The sequence below is a fragment of the Antedon mediterranea genome, chromosome 2 (genome assembly GCF_964355755.1).
Source record: "Antedon mediterranea chromosome 2, ecAntMedi1.1, whole genome shotgun sequence".
NCBI lineage: Eukaryota > Metazoa > Echinodermata > Crinoidea > Comatulida > Antedonidae > Antedon > Antedon mediterranea.
Window position 1 is genome coordinate 7,716,359 of NC_092671.1, and position 21,177 is coordinate 7,737,535.

General features: G+C 29.7%; 1 protein-coding gene across 1 annotated transcript in view; it reads right to left on the bottom strand.

Moving 5' to 3' along the window:
* LOC140040258 (thrombospondin type-1 domain-containing protein 7A-like) overlaps window positions 1-21,177 on the bottom strand; it is a 59,217-nt gene that overhangs the window by 18,768 nt on the left and 19,272 nt on the right. The window contains 3 exon segments of the mRNA XM_072086050.1: window positions 672-1,404; window positions 7,459-7,789; window positions 15,750-15,813. Coding sequence (XP_071942151.1) covers window positions 672-1,404; window positions 7,459-7,543 — 818 coding nt within the window. The 5' untranslated portion in view covers window positions 7,544-7,789; window positions 15,750-15,813.

A 21,177-nucleotide genomic window follows, 5' to 3' on the forward strand; every position in this document is an offset into this window, starting at 1 on the left:
AATTGAAATTGCTGTCAGTTTTTTTTTTTTGGGACAAGGGCTAAAGACAATTTACTTTAATTGTTTTGAAGGAGGTTTGCGCAGCTTTTTTTGGAGGTTTGCGATGTGAAATCAGTAATTTTCCAAAAAATTGAAGTTTTTCACCCAAAAAAAGGCAAACTTAAAGGAATTTTAAATTTTTTCCCCATAAATTGTCTCCCTATATAGGTCTAGTTGTGTTTTAATCAATATTAATTGATTTAAAGGAAGTTTGCGCAGCTTTTTTTGGAGGTTTGCGCTGTGAAATCAGTGATTTTCCCAAAAATTGAAGTTTTTCACCCAAAAAAGGGTAAACTTAAAGGAATTTTAAATGTTTTTCCCCATAAATTGTCTCCCTATATAGGTCTAGTTGTGTTTTAATCAATATTAATAGATTTAAAGGAGGTTTGCGCAGCTTTTTTTGTTGTTTGCGCTGTGAAATCAGTAATTTTCCCAAAAATTGAAGTTTTTAACCCAAAAAAGGCAAACTTAAAGGAATTTCAAATTTTTTTTCTCATAAATTGTCTCCCTATATAGTTCTAGTTGTGTTCTAATCAATAATAATTGTTTTGAAGGAGGTTTGCGCAGCTTCTTTTGTTGTTTGCGCAGTGTTTGCGCAGTTTAGCAATACCCAGTAAAAAGAGGTTTCTTACTGAAGTGACACTAGGTTTCCGTTGCTGTTCACGCAAGCAAATTCTCGCAACTGTTGACCAACTGGTAATCCTGGTGTTTCATCTTTGTCAATCGCTTGAACACTACAAGCACTCCATTCCCCTATCTTTAAATAATAACTTGGAGAATGAGAGGGTGGACATTCTTTAGTATTATCACATGGTTGTAACTCACTCAAAGAAGGACATGATTTTCCTGTAAGCTGCGCTGGTATGATCACCTCTCGTATACGAGTCTGTGTTCCGTTCCCACACGGATTGGAGCATTCTGACCAATCGCTAAATGATGAAACAATGCAGTCTTGTTTACAGGGCAATAAACATGATTTCAAAGTCAACGGCTTTACGCTGAATAATTCACAAATATAATCCTGTACTATTCCATCAGAGTCTGTATCAACATAGTTTGTTACTTTTTCTTGGCATTTCACAGGCCGTTCTTGTTCACCAACTGATTCAGGGCCACAATAAGCATGTTGGTTCTCACTTAAGCTGTCTTTTTTTTTGCTACATTCATTCCACTCACCAATCTCCCAATCAAATAAATAACTATGTTGTTCACAAACTTTGAAACAGTCTCTACGAATTGGAGGCTTGTCATCAATGTTGCAATTTTCATTTAGGACAGTCCATCCTTCAAAGTCTATGCACCACACAGCTCGGTTTTGCAGGCCTCCATGCCCACATCTGGTTGACTGGCATTTTCCCCAGGGTCCTAAAAAATGAAAGCAATAGAATAGAAAAATAAATAAAATAATAAAAATAATGTAGGTTTCCTCTTTAATTTCAATCAGATTTAATTTTTTTCAAATCATTCTAAAAATAGCATTTATGTGAGTGAATTTTAAAAATATTAATGATATTGATTTTATGCGATGCCGGCAGGCCAATAAATTATGCTATAAAGTCGGTCAATGAACGAATGCTAGGAGGAGGCTATAGGCAAAAAATAACAGTCTGTTCAACTGTAATATTCATAATTAATGTGAACTGTGAATTTAAATTTTTCTTTATTTCTGTCTTTAACTCATTTACAATTAATTTTAAAAGTTTCCATACAATGGTGTCTTGATCTTGATTTTATACTGTTCAACCTTTACATAATGTCTACCATTATTTGGAACAAAATGATAAAAAAATTGTAGTTAATTGAAATTGTTTTGCAGACAAAATAGGAGCTTAGTCAAATATATCAACGTAATCCAACAACTAAAGATACATAGTACTGTAATACCGCTAATAAATTAAACTCATTCCTGTGGCGTCCATTATCGCACATGTATCTGCTTTCTTGATCTTTTAGTTTGTCGTCTTAAAGGATTTCTAAACCTCTCAAAATGATGTCTTTGTGTTGCTTAACCTCTGGTGTGAATCAATTCACAAATCCACAGAATTAACACACACTTTCATCATCAATTTTCAGTGCAGATTTCATTCAAATTACCTTTGGGCAAGGAAGGGTGAGTTATGGCAGCTTTCAAACAATTTAAACTAAAATGCAGTGTATGAAAGATGACGATTTCTAATGAGTTAATTTGCGTATAAATCTGAGTAAATTTACAATAAAACAGTATAATATATCAAACTAATATGATTTTAAAACATCATAAAAAAGATGAGTTGAATACTGTATACCGACTGAAAGTCTAATATCGTTTGCTTGCTTACTGATCCTGATATAAGTCCACTCTGTGATATGCCCAGAGTGGGGTACATTTTAGGAAAAGGTTGATGTGCTACTGTACTTTTCAGTTCTCTCGCTACTGTATAACTAGACAGTTTTACAATAATGTAAACTTAATGGCTATTAGCACTGAAGATCTTTCAATACAAAAACAAAATGTTAGTTTCTTAAAGATGAAGACCAGTATTACTGTACTGTTGACAGCTCTTAATTTATTGTATAATCTTAGCAGATTATAATTGCTTTTAGTAATGGTCAGAAGTACTTAGACTCAAGACTTGTGTATATTTTACTGATTATTCAGATTCGTTAGCAGAGTTTACTTCAAAGATTAAATTGTAATTACAGCTGACAGAATAATAAGATGATATATTTGATGTTTTTTTTTCTACAGAAGCATTCACAATGCAATAAACAGAGATGTGTTCAACATTTAAAGGTCAACAATAAAGAGAGGTCTTTCAATACTTTGAAGTTTTCACACCTCATTTTGAACTAGGATTTATACATTTAGACATGTTTGATGGAATTAGTTCAGGCTAGTGTGCCTATGCTTCCATGTTTACACATTCTAAGAATATGAAATTCACTTTTCTATCTTGATATTATTCATATTAATATGAATTATTTTAACCGAAAAATAAAATAATATTCAACTACAGAATCAAATAAGCATGTTTTATTTCTTAAACATGTGAGTTTCTTACATATTTCAAAGGCGACAGAAGAGAAATTAGTCTAAGAGAAGACAGATTAGAGTCAAAATCTAGATGACAGCAACAGGATCATTGTCAAATTCAGTTCCATTCTGTAATTTCATTCATTTGAGAGATTTTTTGTTATAGTCTACAAACATCATTCAAATTTTCCTCATGTTATCCATGCCACGCTATACCACTATTCCTCAACCCACCACCCCTCTTCTTTTCCCTTATTGAATTATAAACATCGCTCTTCCTGTTCACATCCTCTAATAATAGATCATATTTCAATTATCACCATGTATTTTACATAGCACTTAGGATTGATTACCTGTTTATGATTTAATATTCAATTTCATAGCAAGCAATTTGAGTTGCAATTAGTCAAGAATGTAATTCAGCATATGGGGCCTTTAGCCTCTTGGCCATTCTCATCTAGTGCACTAATTGCATAATTGTCTAGCCTAGGAACTTAGTAAAGCAACATAAAATTAATAATGTATATTGATACTTTCGAAGTATAAGTTAAACTTAGGCTACTACTGAAGTTTTGGTAAATCCCCAAGAAAATATAACTGATGACAATGATTTTTTTTTACCTATACTCAATGATATTCTAAGAAGTGTTTTACATCAGCTTCTTCAATTTTATATTATATTATTATTATGAAAACAATGATAAAATATTAAGGTTAATGATTGAGATAATAAATATAATGATGTATCAGTGTTTTAGTAAAACTTTGATAAAGCAATCAAGGTAAAACTAATGATGTTAAATTAGGCAACTTTCTGGCTGGCATCATAGTCACTTAGCATTTCAGGAGCTTCAGACGGGATCCGATATCACATAAGGCGACACACAAATTTTAAGCCATTTAATTAGACATTGCATAGTTAGGATAACAGAAAAAAAAGACTTTACAAATAATAATAAATCAATCAAAAGCTGCTTGGTAAAAATATCTCTTAATTGACTTGAATGATGAAGAGGAATTTTCTGTTGTTTTGAGATAGAAAACCTGTCAAAGTTGCTTCTAGCAATAAAGATTTCATCAATCAAGGCACTGGCTAAATCAATAGACTTTTGTGTTTAGAAAAATAATTTTTCAAACACCTGTGTCATCTAAAAGTAGCTTTTGCAATTCCGATTTTTACTTTATATATTTACTGTATGGATTATGTATCTATTTTGAAAATCTCATATTAATTTAAAAAACTTCTGGGTTCGCTCCTCCTACCACAAACTATCTATTCTTAATTTACATGGTCTAGTTCTCTTTAGTTCATAGAAAACTTCAATCAAATAAAACTTGAGAAATAGGTACTTTCTATGATTATGAAAAACTATTACAAAAATATAATAGTAATCTAGAAAAGCAATATTTTTATTATCTTTAAAATTTAAACGTTAATTTTATTTAGTCTAGTCCACACAATCAACTAATAGTAATAATAAAATTTAGTTTCTTAATGGTCAATCTTTAAAGAAGTCTAGTTAATACTAGAAGTATGTCATTTTCTTCAACCTTTCGGCTTTTAGCCGCAGTTGAGTCACTTCTGTTTCTACGTTCATTCCATAACCTCTTAAAACATGTTCATAAATTGGAAAAAAAATTAACTTCAAGAACAAAAAAAAATGATTTAGGAAAGAATCATCATTAGATAAAAAATTCCTTCCTACAGGTGCCATGGCTTATTGGATAGGTGATTATAGACTTGCTTTAGCTAATATCAACGACATTTCTTGCTAAGTTATTAATTCTCATTTTAAAATTGAAAAAAAAAAGAAGAAAGTCAAATGTAGAGCAAAATAATGTAATCTTCAGGAGCCATAGCATTTGGCTTGGTTACCATTAAACTGTTAACTTATCATGAAATTATGAATTACTTTATGAACTTCAATCTAGTTTTAATGGCTAACTGGATATTGTCAATTATTCAAAACCATTTTAAATTATACTTGCAATCTATGATCAAAAAGTCAGAAAGTTAATATCAGGAATTATCTAATTTATTTAAAAGAAATCATGATCTCTTTTTCAACTACTTAAAATTAAAGTATAGACTAAACGAGGACTTATTTATACGCTTAACTTTTCCTAATAAATACATTTTAATTTCATGGTTTTTAAGTGCACATTATTTATAGTATGTACCATATTTCAACTAGTGCAGCCTATCTTGTAATGTAGTGTGTGATAAATGTGTGTTATACCTCTAATAGTTTTAATAATGGCAAATAATAATAATGTATTAGATAATGACTATATTAGCCCATTGGACACAAAATTAGGTCAATATTAGTTCAAGCAAAGGAGGGTGTGTTTATGCTAAAAATGTAATTGGTCGTCCTATATCCGCACAGATTATGTTTCATTACTTAATACAATAATGAAATTACTTTAACTAATTTTTTTTTAGAGGGACAGTGTAGTAGTTTCACATTTCAAATAACAGTGATTTTCAGAACTGAACGTCAGCTACAAAGGTAATGACAAAGATTAAGTGTAGATAAGCCTTTACGTTTAATTTAACAGATTTCTGAATCATCCATCAAAACATGAGAAAGCAGATCACATCCAACACATACTGTGACAATTCAAAGATATTACATTAAACGTACTGAAATATATCACTATAAATATTAATAATTAATTCTGATTTAATTATTTATTTTTAAATTTACATACATGGAAACCTCTATAAAAGGGGAACTTTTCCGAGAAATGAATGAGAGAGCTTATTTTAACAATAGCCAACTTTTATGCACAGGAATCTCGGGAAATGAATGAGGAACAATGTTTTAACACAAGATCAACCAAATTCTGAGAAAAAATGTCTTATATTATATAGGTGTTCTACTGTATTAGAAATCATGTATCTATTTATGATCAACTATTGGTAACATTCTATTTGCTGTTGGAAAAAAAATTATGATTATTATAATTATTTTAATTAAAAAGCACAGGAAGGCACTTTATGGCAGTACAGTACTAAATAGTGGGTGGACAGGATATCTTTAAATTATCATTTCAATTTATCACATGGTTTCAGAGCCTTTGAGGACCATGATGATATAATATTAATCAATTATTTTTATGAATTTACTTTGTATTATTTTTCAAGAAATATGATTACTATTCAATGAAACATTAATGAGAAAAATTATAGTTTTGTAAAATGCTAATTCTAAATTATTATTTCTATTTTAGATTGGTATTCAATTTCTGTCCTCAAATTTGTCCGAATAACAATAATAAATTCAAATGTTCTTGATGAAACTGACATAAAGCTTCAAATGTTTTACACGCGCACACGAGCATGACATACACACGTGTACAAATATATGAATGAAACATTGCTGACTGATAGGCGAATGTGTAATACAGTTCTTATCACTGAATGATTTAAAGGATGAATGAGATTTTTTTTATACTCGTTCTTCCTTTCTTGACGTGATGTAATCCATTATGACTAAACTAAGGAGAGCCATGTTAAACATCTTGAAATTATATGTGCACAGGTGATGGTAGTACGTTAAGTATCTCCTTGGCTGCTCGTAAAAACGAAAAGTAAAACATTCCTAATGGCAGAAATCTGTTCACATTTTTTGCACATTAGATTTTAGCATATGTGTACTGTATGTTTAAATCTGTTACTTTTTTTTAATTTATAGTCTAAAATCAAATTTGTTGTAGAGCATAATATATTATTATTGCTGGGTTGGATATATTTGGCCTAATCTTCTTCTATGCTTATACTTTGGAGACTTTCAAAAGCACTTGAAAACTGAACAAAGTTGGCAAGGGATTTGTAAATTGAATATGTTTGACAAAAATATGACATTGAGTTAAAACATGGTTATGCATTGTTTTGAAAAATATGGTACGTTGTGAAAAGAAATTTCATATGTGCTACCAAATACTGATATACATGTAAATCCACAATAACTTTTCCTGAGGGAAGTGCAGACAAGTTGGTTATTAATTATGAAGATAACATTATAATTATAGTATTATTGTAAATTTATTTAATATTTGTTGATCTTTTATCTGTTAACTAAACAAATCTGTATTAAATTAAAATTGTTTAGAAACACCTTAAAGGCTATACATATCAAGACATTATTCTGCAAAATAGTACAAATTGAAGATCATGACTGTATTCTAAATTGTATGCAATTTAGATGAAATTTTCATAATTTGTATGTAATTCTCATCAAAAATAGTCTAGTTTTCTCAAAAGCTTTCTAATAAGTTTCATTATTTTTTCGGTGATTGCAAGGTTAAAGCTTTTTATCTAGCAGGTATTCAAAAAAAGTTGGTAATGATGTTATAAGTAGAAACAAATTGGCTAATCAGTATTTTTTAATGAAACTTACCGGTTTCCCAAACATATCCCTGAGCTTGTACGTTGTTGCAGCATTTGCAGAAAATTACAAACAGCAGAAACATAAGCCTCTTCATTCTTTGTTTATGTCTTGTCTGCTTTAAGCGTAAATGTAGATAGCACTCATGTCATGAACCCAGCAAACAATATACAAGGTACTGTAGGTTAGAACGTTTATTTGACAGTCTTCTCTGGTGACTAGCAGATTATGAATAACGGACACACTTAACATGGAACACTTCTCTGAACTATATCTTCAGGCATCTAAACTCAACACGGTTCATAATAAAAAATAATCACAAATTCAATTCACCTTTGACTACCTGAAAATTGAGAAAAATATTTGAGTCAAAATTATGTATTGAAGAAGAATTTGATATAGTATGCAAAAAAGATATAAAATGTGGTACAGTAGATCAGAATGCAGCAACCAAATGTGAAATGTTTTACAGTATAACATAAATCAAATCAAAGTACAAATATAAAATATTTATATTTGCAATATGTTCCTGTAAAACAAGGGAATAATATATTCTAAGAAGTAGTTACAATTATGATGTTACAAGAGAGATATGTAGATGTTGTTTGGAAAGCAAGGAGAAAAGAATAATTGAGGAGAGAGGGAAGAAGAATGAGTGTATAAAGAAGAGGAAAGGATGAACAAGAGTAAGGAGAATGAGAGGAGGAAAGAGAAAAGAATGAGAGGGGGAAGGAGAAAAGAACGAGAGGAGGAAGGAGAAAAGAACGAGAGGAAGAAGGACAGAAGAGTATAACAATGTTGGACTACTGATTTGACATCCATTTGAATTTATATTATACAAGTTTCCATTCTAGATGTCTTGTTTCAAAAGTTGAATTGCAAACAATTATCAGTAAAGTTACAGTGCATTTCACCATATACTGTAAAGAAGTATTAGAAAAAAGAAGAAAAATAGTGCAAAATTGGGGCAGGGTAGGCCTACTAATATCCATTAAGCAAAGGCCATGGCATTTACTATATGACTATTTTAATGAGTTTCATGATTTATTAGCATTTCATGGCAGTTATAGCAAATTAACAGTAAATTATTATTATAAATGCATAAAAATTAAAATATGCATGAGACATTCAAGAGAATCGCACCTATTAAGCGGCCACAATGGAATTATCTTTAATTAGTCAGCAAATTGTGTTTACTTACGCACAGATAGTTCTTAAATGCATATAAATACCGTAATATGTTTAGTAACCTGAAAGGTCAACGGAAATTGTTATTATTATTATTTGTTGTAGATTGGATATTTTGTTCCGAATTGAATTTGCAAATTATACAGTTTACATAAAACCAAAACTGAATAAAAATATTAAAGAATAAGAATGTTTTAAATCAAAATATGATTACGGATTCTTTATGCACTGGTCTTCTAAAAAAATGGGGCCGATACTTCTTCAAGTTATTGATCACCTTCGACCACCCTTTCCCATCCTTGTTTAGGCTATGTTAGAACGGCGATTTTTCCCCAAATATTGTTTTTCAACCAATTTCTTTGAAGCGACTACACACATATTCTTGGTCTTTTGACATGCCACATACTCAGGTCGCAGAATGTCAAAGATATCTGTCTAGCGCTTTAATTGTGATAGTCAGTATTGTTACTTCTCGCTATCTGCTTCCGAAATCGATCGTCTTTCTTTCTCATTTCAACTAAGTTAAATTTAATTGTAATCATACTTGTTCAAAAGGAAAAAAAAAAACAGAAATATCATCAAGTTGAAATTTGATATTTTGATATTTTTTGTCAACTTCAAGTCTGAAAATAATAAATGTTTTCTGATGATATATACGGTATACGATTCCTTCAAGAATGTATGGTAATTAGATCTACGATCGTGGAGACAAATTTGTACGAAAGTTGTCACATATTTAGTGAAATGTCAAATAGTCTTGTCGAAAGACTACAACAAATTTTGTGAGTCGCAGATAGCCAACAATTTAACAATTTAGTTATAGTTTGTAGTTTGTATACACAGGTGTTACGTCTCTAAAGCTCTGTCTACTCTATTAAACTAGTTTGACAACAAAGTGTGATGTGCCCAAATATAGTAGTAATATGCCCAAATATGGTAGTGATATGACATCACATGTCTATAAAACATGGGCACATTTTTTTGTCACATAAAGTTTGATAGTATATACAGAGCTTTAATCAATATCTTAAAATCTTGATACCACATATTGTGAAATGGGAAAGTTGCAGTTCTATGTTGGGTTTGGATATACAGTATATGCAAATATTATGATCGAAACTTGGCGTTGGGAAATGTCAACGTTTATGATGGAAATTGCTTTTTAATAGCACATAAATCATACAAACAGGGAAATGAAGTTGTTAATATGTATTTTTATCATTAAATAATATTGATTGAAATGTCCCTTCAAGGATATTCTATATGCAATATCAATAAATATCAATTATTACCAAATGGCAATAAAATGCAATATACTATTACTGTCAATCAGTGGAAAAGTTATGAATATTAATAATAAAATAATTCCTTGAATATCAAAGCTTGTCTATCGTGCTATACGTACTACGGTATACAAAATACCAATGTTTGGTATTTTGAAATTAACATTACCGTAAATGCAAAAATTACATTTAAAAGAAATCATACTACAATTTTGTTTTTTGTGGATCACCAGAATATATTCATTTCATTTTTTTAAGAGTTATAAAATAAATAAATGCATGAACAGAAAATATAATTATTCTCATAATAGTAATGATATAATATTAGATATTTACTTCTGGGTTTATCAATTGTTTCTGCAAATTAAATATTATTCTCTTTCAAAACAAAAACAATTTCTTGATACATACAAAATCTTTTAATCTGATTTCAACACATTACAATGTTTATTATCATCACAAACGAGAGATGGATTAACTAATAGTTTTATATTAACTTTCAATGTCTTTTTCATTTAATCTGATAGGTATGAAAAGGGTATTATTGTTAAATCATGCCAGGGGGCAGTGCCGGTATGTGCATCGGAATATTAAACACTAGATCACTTTGTTATTAAAAAAAAGTACATTTTTTGTAAGGTTTACATAGGATGATATGCCGGAGGCATCATCAGTTTTTAAGTAATTTCAAACATAACAATGCATTTTAAAAGTAATACATTGTATTAAGTTTTACAGTAATAAATATTTATTATGAGTGATCAGATTTATTCGTGCAGATATTAAATTTGGGAGTGCCTTATATACTATCTCTTGGCAGGTATATCCATAATAATGTTATAGATGGTATCTTTTTTATTTAATCTGAAACTGAAATCTGCAATTTCAGGAAAGTACAGTTAAATACACCCCTGGATTGTGCAAGGTACTATTGCGCAAGGTTTTTGGTTGGTTGTGCTAGGTTTGCAATACACTTCGCAAAAAGCCTAAGGATTCAGAATTGGTGCATTTTATAAGGTATCAAATGATTATAATTATTTTAGTCAGAGTAGAGAATGCTCAAACCAATGTCTCATTGGGCATGAAGAAATGTGTAGTTACAGTAGTCCATTTGAAAGGTATATTTGACTATTACTGTTACAGTATGACGAACCAGCAAACTAGATATTGTCTAATAAAAGAAAATAAATATACTTTTAGAAAATTATGTAAACGATATATTGAAATGGTGTATTAAAAGTCAGAATAGATATTGCTACCCCTCCTATGAATTACTGTTATTTCACACTTAAATGTATAATTATCTGTAACTAATAAGCCCTTCTAACTCTGACTTGATTTTTATTTGTCTGGAATTACAGTGTAAATAGGGAATTTATGCTGTTCTACTTATATACGTCTCTTCCCTTTGGTTATTCTAGAAATCATGCTTGGAAACAAACACTTTATCGCATCATGAGCATTTAGTATGCATAAATCAGATATTTTGTAGTGTAATTTCTATTGAGATAAATTTGAACTGGCATGCTTGTATTATTGAGGGAATGATAAGAAAATACTAATGAAAACTATTAAACGAGAAATATAGTTAGTTTAACAAAAAGATTTTTAATTTGTATTCAGAGGCACTATGTATAAAACAATAAAAATGAGTAAGAATACTTTACGATGCTAAATTAAATGTAAACCATTCTTAGAATTACTTCAACGAAATCTACCCGATCCCTTGCAGGTACAAAATGTGTTCAGACTAATACAAGATCTGTATTATGAATGTTGAAAAAATATTAGATTAAAAAGAAACAATGGCATTGCAAGAAATTAAACCCACATAAAAATAGTTTCTTATTAAATGAATAACCATGCTCCATAAAAGTTAATTCAAAAAGTAAAATGCTATGAAGATCAGGTTGCCTTTTAATCAGGTGGACAGAACGAATGACTTCTTAAAAAATAAAACGTCTTGCTTGATTAAACTGGTTGCAGAAAGGGAAAGGCGGTAGGATACTTACAGATGTCATTGTCAGTCAGTACAAAGACTTACTGCCAAGACATTTGGCGACTTCTACAAGTATTTTGATTTGATATAAAAATTATGAAATACATGTCATATTACAAAATCCAATTTGTTTTAAAAATCATTTCTAACACTTAAATGGAAATGTCTACATTGTCTTTGTTTTATTAGACACTTAAATGAAAACGCACGACAATGCTGGAAATGAGGATGCATTTTGAACTGCTAACTCACAAAACTAATGATTATGGACATACTAAACGTCTTTTTCTCACCAACATGGATATAAAACTCTTCTATTGATTAAAGAACATTAAGATAATCTGTATTTGAACAGGCAATTGGACATTTACATTTCAATCAGGACATTTATTCAACCTGACCATTATTAATGGTCATTTGTTTGACCATAGAGAATACAAGTTTAAGTGTACATTACGTTACATACCCTACAATGACTCACAGAAAATCATTATCGTAATGGATAAATATTCCCTTAGGAAATTTTACTTTTCTTAATAAAAAGTAGAAAAAAAATACTATTTAATCTTAAGTAAATATAGTATTGGTTTAATAACTTTTTTGCTTTTCATAGCTTAAAATTCTGGCAAGAAAGTAAAGCTTGGTTCCCACTAGAACGTAACGCAAGGACGTAAACGCAACGCAAGCGTTTTAACCAATGACAAGCGAAGTTATAGACAGTTAGCAATCACAAGCGAATAAGCCATCGCTTGTAATTGGTCAATTCACTTGCGTTGCGTTACGTCCTTGTGTTGCGTCGCTAGTGGGAACCACGCTTTAGAGTGCAGACAGAATTTCCCTTCTTGAGGTCTTGTTAAGACTTTTAAACCAGACCAGTCCAGCTTAAATTGTCATATTTGTTTTTTCAACTAAACAAGGCAGAAAATTAATATCAACAATTCTATGACAACTTTATCAAACATTATATATCTTACTGTATGATTATATTCTAGTTTGTATTTTGTATATATTTTTCTATAGTAGAATTACAATCAACAAAACTACTGTATAAATCATTTTTTTTTTTATTGAATTCATAAAAACTAGATAAAAAAACTATGAAAATGAATATACATTTGAACTAATTTAGTTTTGTATTTTACCATTTCACAGGAAATATTTGTGTTTTTAATATCTCCATTAAATTAGAAATAAAGCCAATCTTAATCAAGAAAGCGTATTAAAAGGTCTTGCTTAAAGGCAATAGCTAAATCCACACCAAAGCAGTTATAAAGATTTCTAAAGCCGATATGGCCATAACTTTACATTAATGTCTGTATCGAGGAGAATAACGGTATTTTGTAATAGTTTATTAGAGGTTGATGGACCAATAATAGAATGATTCATGAAATAATAAAACTGAAAATGTCACAAAAGTGGGTGAAAATACCCAATAGTTGCATAGAACCGCAGAGAAAAATAAGAAGTTGGTATTTGCATAGTTACGAGCCTGACTTAAAAGATAAGTATTAAAAGCAAGGTAATGGATGATAAAAAGTGTAACGTTCAATTTCAAAATAAGTAAATCTTCTCAAACGAAACAATATAAACATGTTTTTCTAATGGGTAATGATTAATAGGAAAATACAAAATTATTATAAGAAAATGGAAGATACGGGGTGAAATTATGATGTGAATGATGATGATCTTTTCTATTTAAGATTAATATTTGCCAATACTGTAGTTAAACACTCAAATAGGATTTGAACTATGGACCTTGGAAATGGTAGGTAAGCACACTTACCTCAATCTCACCAGAATTATAATACAACCAAATACACAAATATCTTAACTATTTAAAATTGCACTGCAAAAAAGTTGTTCTTTTCTATTATTATAAAGATCACTATTTATAAATAACATAAATAATTCTGTATGATATACTTTATAATTCTGTACAATCCTGTTTCTTGTTTTCCTACTGTATGTATTCAGATCTTTTAAATAAATGTATATTGAATTGAATTTAATTGAAAAAAAAGAAATTGAAGAATCACTTTCAGTAGAAAAAAAATTGCAAAAATTCTTTGATAATAAAAAATTCCATAGAAAATTCTGAATGTTAAGACCGTACACACCTTTTGGCGATTCAAGAGGTGTAATTTAATTATTAGCTTTCATCTTCATCCCCTTCAGCAGAACACTCAATATAGTCATTTGTCATTTAATCGCTACTGTCTTAACACCTGCATATGACACGCTCATATAAAGAATGTTAACGATACAATACTTGGTTATTGTTTTGGATCTCGTAACTTGGTTACACCATAGTAATCTCCAATTTCAAGCAATAATTTTGTTTGTTTTAAATAACACATATGTCTCTTCTTCAAGTAAATAATAGAAGAGTTATCCAACAGTCAAATAATACCATAGATATAACTAAACATCCATATTTGGGAATTATGAGTGAGTGAGTGAGTCAAAGGGGCAGGGATGTTGTTGGGGCCCTATTCTACAAAACTGATTTTTAATAGAATTAATAATTGACATTGACAACCTAAACAAGTTTTTCACACTACAGTACTATTATATGCCAAAAGAAAAACTATTCAAAACATATGTTTTACATTGGTCAAATCATAAAACCTCCAAATTTCAAATATTTTAATCCGAAAACATGTGCACATATGCTTGCCACATGAGGAGAAATCGATATTATGACTGGTATGATACAAACAAATATATAAAAAACTTGTAATGGAAAAATATTTTGAAACAAGCAACAAAATGACAAAAATTCAATAAGTTCTTAAATACTTTTTCCAAACATTCGTTGTTAACATTCATTTTAGAATGCTAATAATGTAATTAAATGAATAAATCATTTTGTCAAATACAACAATTATTTATCAAATAAACACATTCTGAATTTTGCATATAAATTACATATGATACTACAGGCCAATGTTTAAAGTGTAAGAGATATAATTACAATCCAAAATGAGGTTGATTTGAGATTTAGTCCTCTGGTATCACATTTTGTGATCGGACAAAGAAAAAACTGCCTCAGGCTTGCCTTTTATAATCTAATACAAAGTCCAGAGAGATATTAGGAAGATAGAATTTCAATGCAAATACAGTGATTACGAGCAAAGATTCTTGTTAAAATGACGAATTTACGAGCCAAGTCTTCCACAGTTCAACAGTAATGCTTGTTAAAATAGCACTGCAATACTCTTTAGGGTAAAATGAAATATGCCGGAAATAAAGTAAAATTTCGCTGAGAATCTTTGCTACAATTTAACAGCCATGTTCAACTACAGAACCTGTAGTAATGATAATATGATGAGAAGTTGAAACACAAACTTGAAAGAGTTGTGTATTAGCGGTCATGTAAAAAGTATACTCTATAAGCTGCTTATAATTAATTATTTAACCAGCCTTTTCTATGTAAGAAACACACCGTATATTGTGCAGACTGTGCTGTTATTGCATTATGACCCCTGATGTAAATGAACACGCCAACTCAGCTTGTTACGCAAATGAAAATCAAAGTTTTTTGAGTAATTTTGATTTGAGTTCCCAGATAAAACAAAAATAAAAGAAAATATCAAAATGAGTGGATACCTTTTATACCAGATTCAGGGGTGTATTGATAGAAGATGGAACTGAAACTGAATTAGCGGTGGCTAAGAGTTGTTCTCAATCGCAATTCAACTGAGTCTATACATTATTTGGAAAAAAGGGAGTAGAAAGAAGCCTCATCCAATCAGTGCCTATGAAATTCTATGGTACTGTATTGGTGATAATAAATATTATTTTTCGTTGAGCCGAATACTACTTACTCTCACCTCTAATAAAACAGGGCACACATTCAGGTTGCAGAAGTCAGCAGATGTAATTCAGAAAATTCAACTGTAAAAAATTAAAATTCATAAATAATAAGATTATTATTCATAATTTCCCAAGAAAATTGTATTCACATATTATATATTTTAGCCAGAAATTATTTTATTATTATTTTATCAATTGTGATTAACTAAAAAAAAAATTACTAATCTGTTATGGTAAATATCAATTATTTTATGAATTTTTCCAGGCATCAGATATATGTCACATCTTCAACAATAAAACACACAATATCATTTTACTGCTTTTCATTTTGGATGATATGTTGTTTGTATGCTAATGTTAGCCATAACAAATTACATTCTCTGTATATTGTACACAACTCCCTTTTTTGCAACAACACGCTAACGATAAAACTTCAAAAGGTACTGCTTATATCATGGCAAATGAAAACAATGCAATTGGAAATGGAATTCCTCAAGAGAAACCTCACGTTAAGTGCAAAAATCGCTATAAACGTTGAAACCTATAAAAAATATTGAACAACTATCAAATGGGTTACACGTACCTAAATGGGTTAACCATCAATAATTCAAGCTCATGATTAATGTTAAAAACGTATATATATATATTTGAAATTTAACCGCTGAAATTTAAGCATCGTTTTTTCAGGTAAATTGAAGTAATATCTTTCAAGAATGAATGTCAAGCTCTTTCAATCCTTAGAAAGCCTTTTATGGAATCCGATCCAAATGTATGCTTAAGAAATACATGGTTATATCCCAGTGTTTTAATGTTTTCCCATTTATGATGGTCAGAAAATTTGTTGAGGAGGAAAGAACATTTAAAAATTTATGTATGAGAATCAGTAACTTTGAAATAAATTCTTCAAAATAAAGTACACAAGAACTTCAACTCTGATTAGAAATCATTTTTGTACCCTGAATACACGTAATTATACAATATTATATACTGTATAGCTATGTTTTAAATGATTCAAATTAGAAACCATTTCTGGACCGTAAATAAACATAAATTATACATTAGATATGTACAGTAGCTATTTGTTAAGTATTAACATTGGAAATTACATACAGACTATTAAAAGTTTAAGCACGGAAGAGTGAAATTACAATAATTTCAATCATCCCTGGTTTAAGTAAACCGGCTTTGAATGGAGGGAGCAAAATGATATCAAAACATTAACATTCTTTTATAATTTTTCTAATCTAGTTTATAATAAATGTATGAGAAGTGACCAAAAGGGCAAGTACAAATTGATTTGGCTGTTTAACTGTTCAGTACATTTTAAATAATAACTTTATTATACATCAAAATCTAAAACCTCAAGAGAAACAGCGCATTATATAAAGTAACACCGAGCTAAATCATTCATGCGCTGTTCATTCACATATACGCATTGAGGCTGCTAATGATTACAGTACATTATTCAAGGAGATTGAACTCATTAGGACGTTTAATAATTGATGGATGCATTTTAGGCTTCTCGTAATACATTGCTGGTATAATTTAAGACAACAACTGTAAAGTAGGCTAAACAGGCGGTTACCTTTCAATTCTGCTTAGAAATGTAAAAGAAGTCAAAAAAATATCTTGTATAAATAGAACACAAATTGGTTGCAAAAGTTAAGGTGGTCTGAACTTTAAATACTGTACAGTACCATGAATTAACCAATACCTTGCGTTATACTTCCCGTTAAACGCTGTGTGTCTGAACACAGTCTAGTGAAATTCACCAATTGAGTATGTCATGGTTTTATTGAACTTGCAAACATTTTTTCGACATTGATATACAGTTAAGTAATCAATAATTGATTTATTAAAAGTCAAATTGAAGTTGTAGTCTTTTGCAAAATTGTATCTAAATTGATTAAATATATATTACTTATGGTAAGCAGAGTTTATAATTTATTCAAGCATGGAGACACGATATGCAAATTTAATTAAATGTATACCAATCATGCATAATTTTACAGGTAAGCTGTAAATTATTATTGACTGCAAAGTTAAGCAGAAAGTCTCGAGACTAAATCCTGTACTTAATTTAAGGTGATGAGTAGGGGTTACCCCTGTGTTCTGGTTCAATGACATTTCCTGTTGATGCTCCAGCAGATATGGGAGGGGGGGGGGGCTGCTGTTTATATCAGGTTCACCTGCACCCAATCCCATATAGCTTTGTTTGAGCTGCAATAGAGATTATCACACCAAGAGCTCTTACATTACATTTAACAATAACTGCTCCATTGAAATTTGTCAAACAATTTCAATGTAGTTAAAAAAGGAAATCAGAGAGAAGCCGACTGGAAGGCATAAAATGAAAATAGGCATTCCCTTTTTTCAGTCTTAATTGAATCTTACAGCTATGTATAGATATACTAAAGAGGTGTTGTTTGCGCATAATTATTACTGATGCCCTGGGCTTTATTATCATTAAATATCATGAATACATCAATATTGTATTACTTACATTAAATTCGAATATACACTATACCCATGTGGTGTTCCCATTAAATCCAAGTGTAATACAATATGACCTACTTTTATAATGTTATTATTAAAGTTGAAATTTAATTTAAGTTTGAATGAAAAATTAATTATTCATAAAAATATGTAGGGTATTATAAACAAATTAAAAAACAAATTTCAACAATTATGAATCTTTAGCATACTTTCAAAATATTCATGATGACTATGTAAGAAATATGCCATTAAAACGGAATTTTAGGAAAGGAAGAAGCAAGCGTGGGTTAACTATTTCTGCATATTGTGCACTTTTAAAGTTGAAGAGAGTATGATGAAATAGCCAATGTTATCATCTGATAATTTGCATTTATAAAATACAAGAATACATATGTAAGTAGAACAAATTATCATATTAAGAATATTTCAAAGTTTAAATCTATTCACTAAAAAGTTACTTGGGATCTTGCTAGATTTTAAATTGATCTTTATTGATATTTAAAATAGATTCCTGAATGAGGTACATAATAATTGTTCAAGAATTGAGAACACTTTTAAATTCATGCCTGAATGTTTTCCAAAGTTAATTGTTATCTGTCTGATGGTCTTAATGATGTCTCTTCTAATTAGAGAGAACACTTTCTTTAATAACTTATACTACTTTGTGGTACTGATACAGTTGTACAAATTATTATTATGATCACCAACATGTCGCTTTCTAATAATTTAGCAAGCAGTGTTTGTGATTATCTTGAAGTCAGTCAAGATTATATAATTAAGGCATATTGTATGACTTCAACTATGTCCGCATTTCCCTTGAAAGGTTGTTTTTGTAGGTTGCAGGCTATAAAAAATATGGTAAACAAGAGGAGAGAGAAGGTAAACTGAAGTAGAATATCTATTATAACTTAATGGTTTTTTATTGTAACTTAGGAATACTTTATATTCTTACTATAGTAATATAAGTTGAGATTATATATTAAAACAAAAATAATCTAAGCTTAATAAAATGGTTCCTTTTTACCTCATACCATACTATTTTAAGGTACAAATATATTTAACCTAATATTTCAAGCCAGAAAACATACATTATTCTGTATAAATAATGAATGTGAATTAAATGGGCAAAATATTTCACTAGTTGTCCTATTGACCTACAGTACAGTAGTCGAAGAAGGGTAAGCTTTAAACAATGCAAATATTCTTTAAAAGAATACAAAAAAAAAGTATATAGTTTATAAAACTTACTATTCTAAAGTAAATCCATTGCTTTCAACATGACATGTTGAAAGCTATGAGTTGTGGCAAGATCATTAACAAAATCATTTGGCCTGGAGTAGAACAGTATTATAGATGGTGTATACTACAGGTTGCTCTTGGGACAACATTCTCAAAATGTTTACCAAAAGTTGAAATTGTGCAATAGAACCATTTAATAGAGCCATTAAATATCATCTGGGCATTTGAACAAATACTGGAATGGAACGTAATATGAAATTAACCAATCAGACATCAAGGATACACTTAGGCGTGTTATAAAAAGCAATTGCTCAGAATCGCATGATAACTGTACTGCTGGTTGCAGACAACCTTCTTTTAAACATACATTAATCATCTTTTTTTATTATTTAGATCCCTTCTGAATCATAAAATATAACAATGTGTTTTGTTTGCTGATGTGCAAATTTTCTTGGTTTAAAAACAACATGCAGGTACTTATGTAATAAAAATATTGCCAATTCAAAACTTGGTATCATCTTCAAGTCCTTTTGTGCAAAATATGACTTAAAATCCCATCCAAAGGATGAGGTTAAAAATCTATTTGTTTAACTGATGATGAATTTCTGACCTGGTGAAAAGCATATTTAATATTACATTTGAGATTTATAAATTGAAAGAGGATAAATTAACCACATAGACAAGATTAAGTTAAGATTTGTTTGTTAATGTTTCATGAGACTTTTATCCAAAACTTGACAGGAACAAAAGCGTATTTTAAAGAATTTGTACTACCATGATTTAATATTTCCTTATGTACACATGTACAGCACCTTTCAGAAAATTAAAAAAGATTTTTTAAAAACCACACAGCTGTAGATAAGATTATAGGTAAGATATGTTTGTTAATATTTCATGAGACTTTTATCCAAAACTTGACAGCGACCAAAATGTATTCTTAAGAATTCACTATTGCGGTTTAATACTTCCTGCGTGTAGAGTACTTTTCAGGATAAAATGAAGAAATGTGACAAGTTTAATCACTATCAATGCGTCTTTATCTTTTTGCTCTTTTCAATGTTGATAGAATAATGATTTTAAGTCATCCTTTACAGGTGAGAAAACTCAATAAAGTTACAGCTCTTAAAGGTGCACTATCTGTGTGGAAATCCCAAACAAATATTCAATCAATACATGTTTTAAATTGCCATGTCCAATGTTATAATAATTTAACTTTTTATAAAATTTGATGGAGCAGTGTTTGACAGTTAAGAAGTGACAGTATTTCATCAATATCTAAGAATTATTCATCTGAAATGTAAGGCATATTTTACTTATCTGAAAACAAAAACATAAAATAAATAGTTTGCTTTAAAATTAAAATTAACTGTAAATTGGCTTTACATGCAGTAGCTTGTATCGTTAACAATTATTTCATTTTTTAAGATAAAATTATTAAACAGAAACAGGTAGATAACAAAAGAATAATATTGATAAAAATATTCTTTAAGAATAGACCTTGAAAAAATGGATTTTAATATCAATGGTATTCTATTGTTACTGTTCGTAGTTTAACCAATTTGTAACAATATTCCTACAAAAATAATGGATACAAAATTGCACTAATAACACTGTATTATAATAATTTATCCTTTTAGATGCAAATCTTGTCATTTATCTTATCATCTACCTTATCATTTGATCATACTGTAAGGCCTAAAGAACTAGATC